Source organism: Balaenoptera acutorostrata, chromosome 17 (assembly GCF_949987535.1).
Source record: "Balaenoptera acutorostrata chromosome 17, mBalAcu1.1, whole genome shotgun sequence".
Classification (NCBI taxonomy): Eukaryota; Metazoa; Chordata; class Mammalia; order Artiodactyla; family Balaenopteridae; genus Balaenoptera; species Balaenoptera acutorostrata.
Window position 1 is genome coordinate 842,994 of NC_080080.1, and position 13,753 is coordinate 856,746.

General features: G+C 62.5%; 1 protein-coding gene across 8 annotated transcripts; it reads left to right on the plus strand.

Annotated features, from left to right (window-relative positions):
- Positions 1-1,278: 1,278 nt before the first annotated feature.
- PUF60 (poly(U) binding splicing factor 60) lies at positions 1,279-13,664 on the plus strand. 8 transcript variants are annotated; one of them, XM_057531853.1, is made up of 12 exons: positions 1,281-1,433; positions 5,869-5,973; positions 8,220-8,315; positions 8,431-8,520; positions 9,421-9,471; positions 11,504-11,665; positions 11,738-11,830; positions 11,979-12,192; positions 12,271-12,461; positions 12,591-12,726; positions 12,922-13,157; positions 13,238-13,664. In XM_057531853.1, exons 1-12 carry the CDS (start codon positions 1,410-1,412, stop codon positions 13,535-13,537), a joined length of 1,698 nt encoding a protein of 565 aa, XP_057387836.1. In that variant the 5' UTR covers positions 1,281-1,409; the 3' UTR covers positions 13,538-13,664. The 8 variants fall into 8 exon arrangements, with proteins under 8 accessions (XP_057387840.1, XP_057387842.1, XP_057387836.1 ...); XM_057531854.1 differs by having other exon boundaries at positions 1,289-1,433; positions 5,872-5,973; XM_057531860.1 differs by lacking the exon at positions 1,281-1,433 and adding an exon at positions 1,687-1,900.
- Positions 13,665-13,753: the final 89 nt, after the last annotated feature.

Genomic DNA, 13,753 nt, shown 5'->3' on the forward strand with positions numbered 1-13,753 from the left:
GGTGAGCTTTGAGATCAAGGATCGAGTCAGGCCATTCTCCTGACCACCTCCCAACTGCCAGGCTTTTCTTCCGTGTTGGGAGCTACTGCAGAGATGAGCTCTTCTCTCTGAGGATTGTGGGTGCCACATGCTTGGGGCCGGACTCGGAGCCAGGGGTGGAGGTGGCAGAAAGGCAGGAATCTCACGTATTCCCCCACTTTCAGAACAGGGCCCTGCCCCCGACGGCCAACCCAACGGAGAGCGCCTCTGCTGGAGCTCACCTCCCAGCCACAGCTGGTAGGGGCTGAGCCCTGGAGTCTCTCTTCCTTTTCACAGTTGCACTTGCGTGAACGATCTCCTGGACCCCGACCTCCAAGATGCGAAAGCAGCTGCCGCTGTCCACCTTTCTTCAGCTCCACAACATTCCACCCCTTTGTCTTCATGGGTTGCTTCCTTTATAAAATCCTTTTCCTATCATTTTAGAGGGAAGGGAAATGAGGCAAATATTGTTGGGTTTAACCAGGGGTGTCTGTATTTCATGTCAAACTCTCCCAGGATGGAGAAGAGACCTGCCTAGTTGGGGAAGACACCTTGCTGCCTCAGGCAGGCTGAAGTTGCTAAGCTGACAACCTCAGGGCCTGAGCCTCACTGAGTGAGGGTCTTGGGACCGGGTGGGCATGCAGCAAGCGTCCAGGGTAGTTCAGCACCAGGGATGGACACCAGGAGCCTTTAAGAAACAGTTCAGAACTAAGGGGACTCTGAGTGCATACCCTTCCCACGGGATTGGTTCAGAAGCCTGTCTCTTGGGTTGCAGTTCTACCGACTGTATGTCAGTGACTCTACGACGCCATCAGCGCAAAAGATGCAGTGTTTCATGGGTCAGTAGGAAAGAGAAAATGCGGCCATTAGGTGACAGCACACCATGCATTGGTAGGCGCATTCGGAGATGTTATGACGCAAAGATGCATTTCGACATCTGAGTCCGAAATACAGCGATTCTTTGTCACTGCTTTCAACCGCAGCCCTGGAGAGGATCGGGCCGTCTGTGCCCTGCCTCGGGTTTTCCTGCAAAGCAGGCAGAAAACCGACCAGAGGCCGGAGGGCGGCAAAGGACGAAGCGAGCAGTGGACTGGGACGCACAGAGGCCGGCGGAGGGCGGGGCTGGCGGCGAGCGGAGGCCGGGCTGCAGCGCGCGCGCCCCCAACACGCCCCCGGCCCCGCCCCTTCTGTCCGCCCCTCCCGGAGCGTTAACTGTTTCTCCCCTCACCGGAAGCGCACTCCTTTTTCCTTCCACGTCGCCGGGGGAAAGGGTCTTAATCGCGAGAGTTCCGTCCTCTTGAGAGTTCCTCCGCCGGCACCCAGATCGCGCGAGACCGCGGAAGGAGCCGAAGCGTGCGGCGCGCGCGCGCGGCGGCCGCGACGGGCGCAAGATGGCGACGGCGACCATAGCTCTAGTAAGTGAGCACCCCGTGACCGCGGGCCGCCGCTCAGATGGCGAGAGCGGGTTGTCGGCCCGGCCAGGGCGCCGAGGGTCCCCCGGGGATGTGGCGGTCGCTCCGGGGCCCCGCGCGAGCTCCCGCGTCCTTTGGTCGCGCGAGGCGGGGGCGGGGCGGGCGCGAGGCGGGGGCCGGCCTGCGGCCGCAGCTTCCGGCCCGCAGATTGCAGCTTCCGGCGGCCGGCGCGGTAGGGCCTGGCGCGGTGGGGACCCGGGGCGCAGCTGGGGGCCGTGCCGCGCGCCGAGCCGGGTCCCTTCGCGGTGAGGCCGGTCGGACCCCGGCGGCGGTCATCCCTTTCTGTCGATGGGGTGCGCCTGTGTCCCCGACTTGAAGGCGGGGCTCCTGGGAACCGTGGCGTTTCTTCTCCCGCTAGTGTGAAAGGGGCCGCTGGGCGTGCGGGGGCCTGTAGGAAGCGATCGGGCCCGGTGAGGAGGGAGGCCTTGGCTTCTTGCGTACACAGCTGTGAATTTGTTCTCCGCTGATGCTCAGCGGGGGAAGAGGTTTCCAGCCAACAGGGACTCCGTCCTGCTATCCCCACTCAGGAAGGGAAGACAGGGTTTCTCATTGCATGTTTCCTGAGCAATCACATTGTCCCAAGCGCTGTGCGAGGACTTGGGGGAACAGTGGGGAACCAGAGGCAGTCTTGCCCTTTTCCGGGGTCTGGTGGGCACTGGAGACCAGTACCCACCCAGGGTGCTTGAAGTGCTAGGGGGGTGCGGGCACCTAGAGGAAGAAACTCCTCCTGCCCTGCTTAGTGCTCGCCTCCGTCAGCCACGTGGAGCAGTTAGCATAGATGGACAACCCCTCCTCACACAGCACTTCCGTGGTGAAGTCTCCCTTCACTCTTCTTGCTCCCAGGCGTGTGCGACTGACTCCCCTCCGGGACCCTTCACACAGCGCATCCCTTTCTTTACCTGCCACTCTCCCCCGACCTGTACTCAGACGGATGTGGTGAGGTCTGTCTAAGAAGGCAGCTTTTGCAGGTAGATGGAGGCTGGACTGATAGGGGAGATGTCTGAGGGTCAGGGGGTGTACTTAGACTGCCTTGGCCATGCTCTCAGCTGGGGGCTGATGCCCAGAGAGGGGACCGAACCTGTCGCACTGGGGAAGAAACTGACCCCTAGTGAGAGAGAGGCCCCAGGCTATGAGGGGGGCCCAGTGTGTGATTCTCAGGCCTAGCTAGCCTCACTGTCCTCTTTCTGCCATGTCCTGCTTCCTGTTGAAGCCAAGAGAGCAACTACCTTTGTGAGAGGGACGTTAGAGAGAAAAGAGGTGAAGGTGGAGGCTTGGAGGCCACCAGAACTCCTGGGAAGGTGTAGGAGCAGGAGAGGCCAGTGAGAGTCATGTCCCCAAGCGTCCACAGACCTGCGTCAACACCATGCCCCAGCCTTGCTCAGGGGGACTCAGCTGTGCTGTGGCAGAGGGCCAGACGCAGGTGGTGTCGTAGTAGAGGTGGGGGGGGGGGGCACTGAGTCTGAACCCTGTAAGCTGAGGTTTTCGATAAGGGTCTTCACTGGCCGTCTGACTCCTTTCAAGAGGTTAATATATGTATGTTAATAGGTGTATGTAAACTGTAAAGGCCCGGGCTTACCTTATCAGCTTGTGGGAGTGAAGTCCAGCTTGTGGTCCAACACCTTCCTCTTCCTACCTTTTGAATGGATGGGTTTCTAGAAGGGTTCCCTGTTTCCCTGCAGTCCTTTTGGGGCATATTGAGAGCTTGGTCTCTGTCTTCTGGTCCATGCATGCTGAGCAGTGCTGGTTTGCTGTCCTAAGCTGTGGCTTCAGCTCTTGTGGGAGGTGGAGTGGAGTGGCACAGTGATCTCGTGGGGAAGGACCCAGGAAGATACAGCAGTGCCTCTTCTGACTTGGGAGTGCCTTCCACCTGGTGGCTGCAGAAACGGGCCATAGCCCCTTCCTCTGACACTCGGACTCACTCCCACTTGGGACCATCATCCTTGGGTTCCATCTGGCAGGAGCGCTGGGACCCTCTCCCCTCCCCGGGGCACAGTTGCTTTTTTTCTCCTTCTGTGGGTCCCAGCCTGCATGTCAGTTCACAGAGAGGCCTTTTCCCTGGATGCTACGGCCCAGTGTGCCTCACGGCCCCTCTCTGCCCGCCCTGTGCTTGGTGTTCTTCTTAGCACTTGTTAACTGCAGAAATAATCTCACGTAGGTGCTGGCTGGCATGTCTCTTGTCTTGTCTTGCTGCATCTGCAGTGCCCTGCACAGAGCCTGGCCATGCAGTGGACAGCATGGGACCATGTGAAGGGGCACTGAGCGGAAGGCAGGCAGTGTCCTGCAGTGGCCCTGCTGTGGTGACTTGGCTCTGGATGTTGTGATAATACGAATGGTCGTTGAAACCTATGGATTGCTTGCCATGTGCAGGTGGATTGCCTGAAGTACTTTATGTGGAACCACTCACTGCCTCTTCCTGCCAGCCCCAGGAGACAGGCCTGAAGAGCCTGAAGCCTGGAGATGTTAAGTAATTATGTAACTTTTCTTTTTTTCTAGTGGAAATAATCCTTTTGCCCTGGGCTGTTGATCACTGGCAGTGCTGGGGTTTGGGTCCCAGAATCATGGGGCAGCACTGCGCCCCACCCCACCATACACACACGCCTGCCAGAGGGGGATTTGCACCCCTCAAGGCACTGCTGCCTGGTGGGGGCGGGGTGGGGGGCTTTGTGAGCGCAGGGCGTGCTGCATTCATTGCCAGAGGATGACAGCATGGGACTGGCTGTAATGATAAATGACAGTTTCCTTTAAGCTGTCTTAGCATCTGCTTAGAACAGAACCCTAGGCTCCGTGGGACTGGAAACTTTGTTTCTGCCATGAATGGGGTAGGATGTGCTTCCTAGAGTTCCTGGTGAACTGAATTTTCCTGGGAAGTCTCTTCTGAGCTGTGCTCTGATCTCAGCCCTGTCCTGGTTCCTGTGTTGGCTATTACAGTAATTTGGGGGAGTGGTTTATAAGTGTGCCCTCAAGTTGACTCTGCTCACAGGGGTCTAAAGGTTGGATTGTATCCCCAGACCTGAAGTGATCTCTTGCTGTGGGTCTTAAGAGGCAGCCTCTGCTCTGGGTGTGTTCTGGGGGCTGCCAGGGAACTTGGGGCAAAGCCAGACTCTAACCCTGTCCCCAGATGCCATGTACCCACTGGGTGGGGCCTGTGTCAGCAGGTCCCCCCTTTCCTTTGTCTCTCTCTGGGGCACAGTTTCTAAGCAGCAGTGGTGCCGAGTTCAGAGGGGTTCCAGGGAGGCAGCAGGGCTGGGTCGGCCACAGCTTCTGTGCCCACTGGCCACGTCTCTAGTGCAGTCAGGTTTGTGCTGCTGTCTCTCCTTTGAGGCTGGAACTCCTGAGACATGCTCTGGCCAGGTCGGCCCAGCCTTTGGCTTTGTTTGTGCACGGACCCTCGAGGGTGGGCATGGCTGTCGCCTGTGTTCAAGATATCTGTGGGTCTCGTCCTTGATCTGGGAGCGGGTTCCTGCTGTGCGGCATCTGAGAAGGTGGGGAAGTCTCAGGGCCCTTCCACTAAGACCCTCACCCCTGTGACGTTGCCCACCTTCTGCCCTTGGCCTGCCACCCTTCTAAGCCTGGTCGGGAGCTTCTCCTTCCATTGGGCTGGCTCTGCACGGCAGTGCTTCTCGGCCCCTCTAGGCGTGGCCAAGCTCTCATCTGCCCTGAGTTAGACAGCCGTGGACAGTTTGCTGGGGGAGGGAGGCTTACACTTACACATGCAGACCCCCTGCCCGGCCCTGCCACTCAGAGGGCAGCCCTCCTCAGAGCTGTCTTCAGGAGGGGCCTGGGACCTGCCCCAGGGGCTTGGCCAGAGACTGTTGAAGGCATTGGGGCTGGTGCTGAGCTGTGGGCTGGCCCAGGCATGTGTACAGGGTGCTAAAGAGGTGCCTCTGTTTGCCTCAGGAGGGAGACGGCCATCTGTCCTCCTTGTCGTCTTGTCCTGCGCGGCCTGGCCCAGCCTGCCAGTAGGAAAGGAAGTGATCTTTAGGACCTCAGCTGTGTGGCCAGAGGGCAGCTCTCGACCCACTCCTGCCTTTTGTTGGCCTGGGGCAGGAGCACAGCTCAGCTCTCTGCCGTGTCTCTTTCTGGGGACTCGTTGCCAGCTCGGGGCTGCCCCAGATTCTGCTCTGGTTTCTGCCAGGCCAGCCCCTTGTGCTGGGCTCTGGGCAGCTGCAGGTGTGCTGGAGGAGTGGGCAGGGTGAGGTGCAGTGAGGCAGTGTCAGGAGTGTTCAGGGGCCATGTCACAGCTGGCTCCTTCCTGGGCCCCTGCCGGCCTCCCTTCTTGGTCCGTGCGGAGCTCAGCTCTTAACCAGGAAAGACGAGAGAGGGCCTGGGTGGCTGGGTCTTGTGAATGTCCGTCACATCATCTCCTTCCTGCCTGCAGCAGGTCAATGGCCAGCAAGGAGGGGGGTCCGAGCCGGCGGCGGCGGCGGCGGCGGCGGCGGCGGCGGCAGTGGTGGCAGCGGGAGACAAATGGAAACCTTCACAGGTACTGACCTTAAGCATCCTCGCCCTCAGGCCCGCCTGCCCGCCCGCCCGCCCGCCCGCCCGCCTGCCTGCCTTCTCGTCCCTGGGCCCAGAGAGACCTGGCAGGGGGTGGGGCGGGAGGAGCCCGAGGGACTCTTCTCTGCCTTCTGGGCAGAGATGCCTGTCCTGCCCTCTCGCCACCCAGCCTCCAGCCTGGCTCTAGCCTCCTCCTCCCTGCCTCTACTTGGCGTCCTCCCTGCTTCTGTGGTGGGTTGAAGCCTCATGTGTCTTCAGACACCAGGCAGATGGTGGCTGTGGTCAGGTGGGGTGTGAACCTCAGCCGGTGGGAGCCCTTCACCGTCGGGGTCATACAGAAGGGCAAACGTGTTGTTCCAGAACGTGCAGAGTATTCTTAAGAGCCAGAGATACAGAGTTTCACTTTAGATCTCTGATTTAAGTAAAACGTGAAAGCAGAACCATGTGTAAGTCAAAGTACAAGTCTGGGGGCCTCGGGCAGGGCTTCAGGGTAGGCGTGGGAGATCTGGCCAGTTCTGGTCACCGAGCCGGTGGGAGTGTGGGAGGGGGAGCCGGGTAAGAAGTTTCTTCACGCTTCTCCACGGCAACGCCTGCGTCCAGAGGGTTGGGCGGCTGTTCGGCTGGGCCCCCAGCACGCTCGGGGGAGGGCCATGGCACTCAGCCTGGACCCTAGGAAGTTACGGGGACTGAAGCTGGTGGGCCCCTCTAGCCAGCCCTCCCCGACCCTGGCTGGCTGTCTAGCCAGCCATTGGTTGGTAGGAGAAGGGCTTTTTGTTTATCAAGACAAAGAGGAGATTGAAAAGTTTCTAAGGGGCTGAAAGGGGGTAGCATTGGTTACCATGGTGACAGCCTGCTCTGGAGTCATAGCCCCAGGCTCTCGGGCCTCTCTCCCTCTATGGAGAACTGGGCTTGGAGCCAGCGGGAAGGAGGACAGCCTCGCAGGGGCCAGACTCGGTCGCCAGGGGAGGGGCTTCCAGGGCTTCCTGCCCTTTGACCCTGTGCTGGAAACCCCGCACGCCAGCTGGTCAGGATGGTGGTTCTTGGGGTTTGGGTCATCCAGCCCCTTCCTGCCCCCTTTGTACCTCTGTCCTTGCTCGTCACTCCTGTGCTGGCGACCTGCCTCTCTTCTCTGCTGTCCCTCCCGAGGCTTCATGCTGGGGGCTGCAGAATACCCCCTCTGGAGCGGTTGCTGGCCACCCAGCAACTGGTGGATAGGCAGGTGTGTTCTAACTCCCGACACACATGCTCTTCTGGGTCTGGTGGCCGTGCTTCTCTTCCAGCTTACACAACTGTTTTCTTCCCCCTGCAAACAGCTTAGAAATGAGTTTTGATAGAGGGCATGTAAACAATCGTAGTAGCATCCACTGTGGTCTGCAGCAGGCTGGGACACCGCCACCGCCACCAAAGCGTCTCCTCGTCCCTGTGCTCGCCTAGGGTGCTGGTGGGTGTCCGCTTCTGTCCCCCTGTGGCTGGCCTGCTTCTGGCTTCTCTTGCCAGGGTGCTATGCACAGCCCAGGGAGGAGTTTGGTGGAGGCGGGTTGGAGCCCTCCTCGGGGCTGCGGTGGCCTGGGAGAACAACTCTGGGCTCTCCGGGCAGTGTGCACAGCGTGCAGGGATGGGTTACCGCCTGGAGCTGTGCTGGGAGGGAGCCCTTGCCCATACTTTTCTTTGAGTGGCCCCTGGATCTCGTCCCGAGCAGGGAAGCCGAGTCTGTGGCCATGGCTGGGGCCATGAGAAAGTGTGGGTGCCAGGCAGTGTGGGAGCGAGGAGTCCCAGGACCTCCAGAGAGCCCTGGCCCCTCCCCTTGTCTTAGAGGACAGCTGAGGCCGGCTCTCTTGTGCAGCATGGGACGGGGGTTCTGGGGTCAGGCTTGCCATGAGGGCTGGGCCCTTCTTACTACTTGCTACCTGTCTTGGTGACTCCTGCAAGCCTGGGTCCTGCAGCTGCTCTGGGTTGGCCAAGGGCCCCCAAGGTGTCTGTCTGCCTCGGTGTGTGTCCTCCCAGTGGGTCCTGGAGGAGACCGGCCTGGGACAGGCATAGGGATGTCAGGTGGGCAGACCCACGTCCAGGCCAGGTGGGAGACAGTCTGTGTGAGGACCTGTCTGCCCCTGGGAGCGGGCTGAGCTGCAGGCCACGTGCGGTTGTCGGGGCAGAAGGTGGGGTGGGCTCCTGGGGCCGTGTGAGGGAGGTCTTGAACTCGTTCTTAATGATTTCCCTGCTCCCCATCACCAGGGGACAGACTCCATCAAGATGGAGAACGGGCAGAGCACAGCCGCAAAGCTGGGACTGCCTCCCCTGACGCCTGAGCAGCAAGAGGCCCTCCAGAAGGTGAGCGTGTGCGTCCTTCCCCGGGGCGCTGCGGCAGGGAAAGCCGCTGGGCGGGGGAAGGCCCGTCTCCCCGCGGGCCGGGCGCCCCGTTGCTCCTCAGCACCTTCTCCCGCAGGCCAAGAAGTACGCCATGGAGCAGAGCATCAAGAGCGTGCTGGTGAAGCAGACCATCGCCCACCAGCAGCAGCAGCTCACCAACCTGCAGGTGAGCTGCCCCCCCTCCGCCGCCGCCTCTGCCTTCTCTTCCTCCTCTCGTGCCTGCGGCTGTCCCCGCAGGGTGGCGTGCTGCTCGGTTTCTCAAAGACTCCTTGGGACACCCAGGTTCCTCCCTGAGGCACGAGTGGCCCAGCCTGACCCACCTGTTGAGAGCCCACGGCCCCCCCCCAACCCTCCTCTGCGCCCCACCGCCCTTCCCGAATCGGCTCCTCTTCTTGGACTTCAGACTGTGGCCCTGAGCCCATGTGCCCCCAGGCGGCGTGGCTGGTGTTGCAGCCCCTAGGAATGTTCCTCCCCGCCCCCATGGCCTCGGATGAGAGCAGTCAGGGCCCCCTGCAGGGAGTTCAGTCCTCGGCTTGGGGCCCAGGACTGAGAGGACAGGCTGGGGACGCCTCCACGGGGCCCTGCTCTAGGCCTGTGGCCAGAGGCTGCCTCGGCTCTGGGGAAGAGGACAGGGTGAGGCTGACAGGTGCCTGGGCCTCGAGCCCCACCCCCACCCCCCCGCCCCCTGCCCCCCGCCCCCTCCCTCTCAGATGTTCACGCTGCCAGGAGATGCCCTGGCTCTTCACTGTGCTCCATCAGTTCCTCCCCTCCCCCCTCCCCTTCCCCCCCCTCCTCCCCCTCCTCCTCCTCCTCCTCCTCCTTCTCCTCCTCCTCCTCCCCCCCTTCCTTCTGCCCCGCCAGCCAGGCTGCGGGGCGGGGCACCTGGGGCTCTGAGGCCCCCCTGGGCAGGTGCCGGCGGCTGGCCGCTTGGCTGGCAGTGTGGGAAGGCAGGCGGGCCTCCTGGCAGGGCGGGGACTCCGGGCCTTGCCGCTGTCTGCGTGAGGTGTGACGAGAGCGGAGACTGCTCGGCTCCAACAGACTGAACTCTGTCTTTACTGTCTTTCAGATGGCAGCAGTGACAATGGGCTTTGGAGATCCTCTCTCACCTTTGCAATCGGTCAATAGACATGCTCACTTCTTCCGGGGCTCATGTCCTTAGTCAGGGCTAGAGGGGGGCAGTGCGGCCTGCGTGCTGGGGACCTTGCTCCCCGTAGCCGGCCCTGCCCGCCAGCTCGGGACGAGCGCAACAGAGCGCCAGGCGTGGCGGGGCCAGTGGTGTGGGGGGCACCCACCCCGGGACCGCCCCTGGGGAGGCCTACATCTGCTCTGAGGGCCCGCCTTAAAACTAACCGGCCAGGTAACTGCGGAGGGCAGCCGGCCAGGAGGGTAGCTGCCCACGCCAGGCCCGCCTGCACCCATGCCGCCTGCACGCACGGGGTGCACCGCCGGGCCTCCAGCTCCGCCGGTCTCCAGGCTGCTCGGGCTCCTGGCTTGGGGTCAGGCCCCCGAGGAGAGAAGGCTCTTAACTCATGGCCCCATCAAACCCTGGAGGGAGGACGGATGGATGGGGTGGGGGGCTGGGGGGACCCAAGCGAATGAGAGAGGGAAGGACAAGGACCGGGCCTCGGGCCTGGCTGTCAGCAGGGGGCGGAGGCCACGCGGCCGGGGAGCAGGCAGAGGCGGTGGCCGTGGCCCTGGCTGCTGTCAGCAGGAGTCTGGGAAGGAGAAGGCCCTCCATCGCCCAGAGGCAGGCTGAGGAGGAGGCCAGGCCCCTCTGGGGAGTCTGAGGGGGAAACGCGGCCTTCTCGGGGGGTCGTCCCTGGGCGTGCCGCTCTCGCAGGGGAGACGCAGTCCTGAGCTCGGGGGCCAGACAGTCGCTGTGTCCTCTCTAGGAAGCGTCTGTCTGTGGGGACAGGTCAGGGAGAGGGCTCTTGGCACACCTGCTGTTGGGGAGCCCACACTGAAGAGGAGACGTGCTCCTATCTTGGAGAACTTTGACCTGAGGGGCAGCTGGTTTCATGTCTGGGGCGCCTGGTGCGAGAGGGGACATAATTCTACTTTTTTGGGGGGGGTCCTTGGTCTCAGCAGGGAGCCTGAGGCCTGTTTGTTGAGAGCATAGTTTGAGGAGGGGAGTCCCATTTGGGGGGGGAATTCTAGTCTGGGGGAGATGTGGGCCTCGTTTGTAGGCCCCTTTCTGAGGGACGGGGGCCCGGCCTGTTCTAGGCCAGTCGCTGTATCTAAAAGAAGCTGGCCTCTTGGTTATGGGGAACCTCGTGAAGGTGTGGGGCTCCCCTCTTGAGGGGCTAGAGCCAGGGCCCCGTCTCCTTTGCCTGCCCTGGGCCTGTGGTCTCCTCCCTGGGCCCAGCTCCTCCCGGTGGCCCATGGCGTGAGGCGCTAGGACCCTCCCTACCAGGCATGTCATACGTGAGGTGGCAGGGGGGGAGCTGTCTCCTTGCGGGAATGGGGAGGTCCCCCGGCACAACTGCCAGGCTCGCCCCAGCGTGGAGGCGGTGTGTCTGCCCAAGCAGAGCCCAGGGGCTTCTCCTTTCGGCGGCTCTGCCACCTCTTGCTGTTCCCGGGGAGTAGCAGCCCTTTTTTGTGAGGGTTCAGGCCCTGGGGCCCTGCGCGAGCGGCTGCTGGTCGTCTTCTCTCCGGGGAGCCCCGTCTGGGCTCCTCACCTCCTCCCCGGGGGCTCTTCTGGGCGGTAGCTGCCCTGTCTTCTGTCCCCTCTCTCGCCTCCACACCAGTGGGTCCCTGCAGCCTGGCGGCTCCCCCTTCCCTCTCTGTCGGAGTGCACGGCCAGGGCCCTGGGAGGACCTCTCAGCCCACCCGGGTGCCCGGCCCCAGACTGGAGGGCTTGCGGCCCTGCCTTGCGACCACCTGTCAGCTTCGCTGTCAGTCTGCCCGGGACCTGGGTGGGCCGGGGTGCGTCCGTTTCCTGCCTCCAGGCCTGCCTTTCCTTCCTGGGGGTGGGGTCCTGCCGACCCCCACCACCCTGACTGCAGGGGCTGAGCCTGCACCACGCTGCCGTGTGGGGAGCCCTCCCCAAGCGGAGCCGGGTGGGTGGGCCAGGAGGGGAATGGGCTGCCCAGCCTCCCACCACCCCCTCACAAGGCAGTGGCTCTCTCTCCCCTTGTGTCCTGCTCCAGATGGCAGCTCAGCGACAGCGGGCACTGGCCATCATGTGCCGGGTCTACGTGGGCTCCATCTACTACGAGCTGGGGGAGGACACCATTCGCCAGGCCTTTGCCCCCTTTGGACCCATCAAGAGCATTGACATGTCCTGGGACTCCGTCACCATGAAGCACAAGGTGAGGTTCCACCTGCCCTGCCTTGCCCCACCCCCGGGCTCTCCAGGCCTAACAGCGTGTTCCTGCGTCCAGGGCTTTGCATTTGTGGAGTACGAGGTCCCAGAGGCCGCCCAGCTGGCCTTGGAGCAGATGAACTCCGTGATGCTGGGAGGCAGGAACATCAAGGTGAGGCCGGGGGTGGACCTTGGGGTCAGCGTGTGGCACGGGTGTGCTCTGTGCTCAGTCCCCCCGAGATGCAGAGCAGCCCCTCCAGGAGCCTGCAGCGACCCGGCCTAGGCTGACTGGGCACTCTTCATCCCTGCCTCTCCCCCAGGTGGGCAGACCCAGCAACATAGGGCAGGCCCAGCCCATCATAGACCAGCTGGCCGAGGAGGCGCGAGCCTTCAACCGCATCTACGTGGCTTCTGTGCACCAGGACCTCTCGGACGACGACATCAAGAGTGTGTTTGAGGCCTTCGGCAAGATCAAATCTTGCACACTGGCTCGGGACCCCACGACTGGCAAGCACAAGGGCTATGGCTTCATTGGTGAGCTTGGGGAGGCGGGGTGGCGGTGAAGCCCACCCGACACCGTGGCTGGCCCTCACTGCCGCTCCTGCTCTGCAGAATATGAGAAGGCCCAGTCGTCCCAGGATGCCGTGTCTTCCATGAACCTTTTTGACCTGGGTGGCCAGTACTTGCGGGTGGGCAAGGCTGTCACACCCCCTATGCCCCTGCTTACGCCGGCCACACCTGGAGGCCTCCCGCCTGCTGCTGCTGTGGCCGCAGCTGCCGCCACAGCCAAGATTACGGCTCAGGTGAGGGCTGGTGGGATTGCGTGGGTTTGGTGGTGGGCACCAGGCCCCCCTGATCCTGTGCGGACTGGCTCTTTGGTCTTGAGTGGAGGCAGCCAGACCGGGGACTAAGCACAGTGGCCTTGGTTGCAGGAAGCAGTGGCTGGAGCAGCGGTACTGGGTACTCTAGCCACACCTGGACTGGTGTCCCCTGCCCTGACTCTGGCCCAGCCCCTGGGGGCGCTACCCCAGGCTGTCATGGCCGCCCAGGCCCCGGGAGTTATCACAGGTGAGCCTGGGTGGGTCGAGGTTTCCCTCCTTCCCCTGCCCCCTCCTCTGGGCTTGATGCCTTCAGCTGCCCTTAATGAGCTTCCTTAGTCCCCTGTGCCCCGGGCAGTTCAGCCATGCTCAGCGGTGCTGTGCTCCTTCCTGGGAATGGTGGAGGTGGGGGGAGTGACTGCTGGACCTGGTGGGTTTGCTGCAGGTGTGACCCCGGCCCGGCCTCCCATTCCGGTCACCATCCCCTCTGTGGGAGTGGTGAACCCCATCCTGGCCAGCCCTCCGACACTCGGTCTCCTGGAGCCCAAGAAAGAGAAGGAGGAGGAGGAGCTGTTTCCCGAGTCGGAGCGGCCAGAGATGCTGAGCGAGCAGGAGCACATGAGCATCTCTGGCAGCAGCGCCCGCCACATGGTGATGCAGAAGCTGCTCCGCAAACAGGAGGTGGGCAGCCGGGACCGGTGGGGCGGGGCGGGGCAGGGCGGGCCAGCCAGCCACAGCTCTCAGCTGTCCCCCCCCCACAGTCCACAGTGATGGTTCTGCGCAACATGGTGGACCCCAAGGACATCGATGACGACCTGGAGGGGGAGGTGACCGAGGAGTGTGGCAAGTTTGGTGCTGTCAACCGTGTCATCATCTACCAGGAGAAGCAGGGCGAGGAGGAGGATGCGGAGATCATTGTCAAGATTTTTGTGGAGTTTTCCGTAGCCTCTGAGACTCACAAGGCCATCCAGGCCCTCAATGGGCGCTGGTTTGCTGGCCGCAAGGTGGTGGCTGAAGTGTATGACCAGGAGCGTTTTGATAACAGTGACCTCTCTGCGTGACCTTAGACCCACTCCCTGGACTTGCACTTTCTCCTTGTTTCCTCTGGGTTTTATAGAGTGATTCGGTGGTATCTTGGGCCCAGCCGCCCAGCCTGTGGATAAAGGTGCAGATGCTGCTGGCCCTGAACGTTCCCGTCTGACAGTGGTCTTGTGCTTATTGGCTCCCGTTGGGGCGCGGGCGCGGGCGCGGCTCAGGGCAAGCACCCGGGTCGTGTG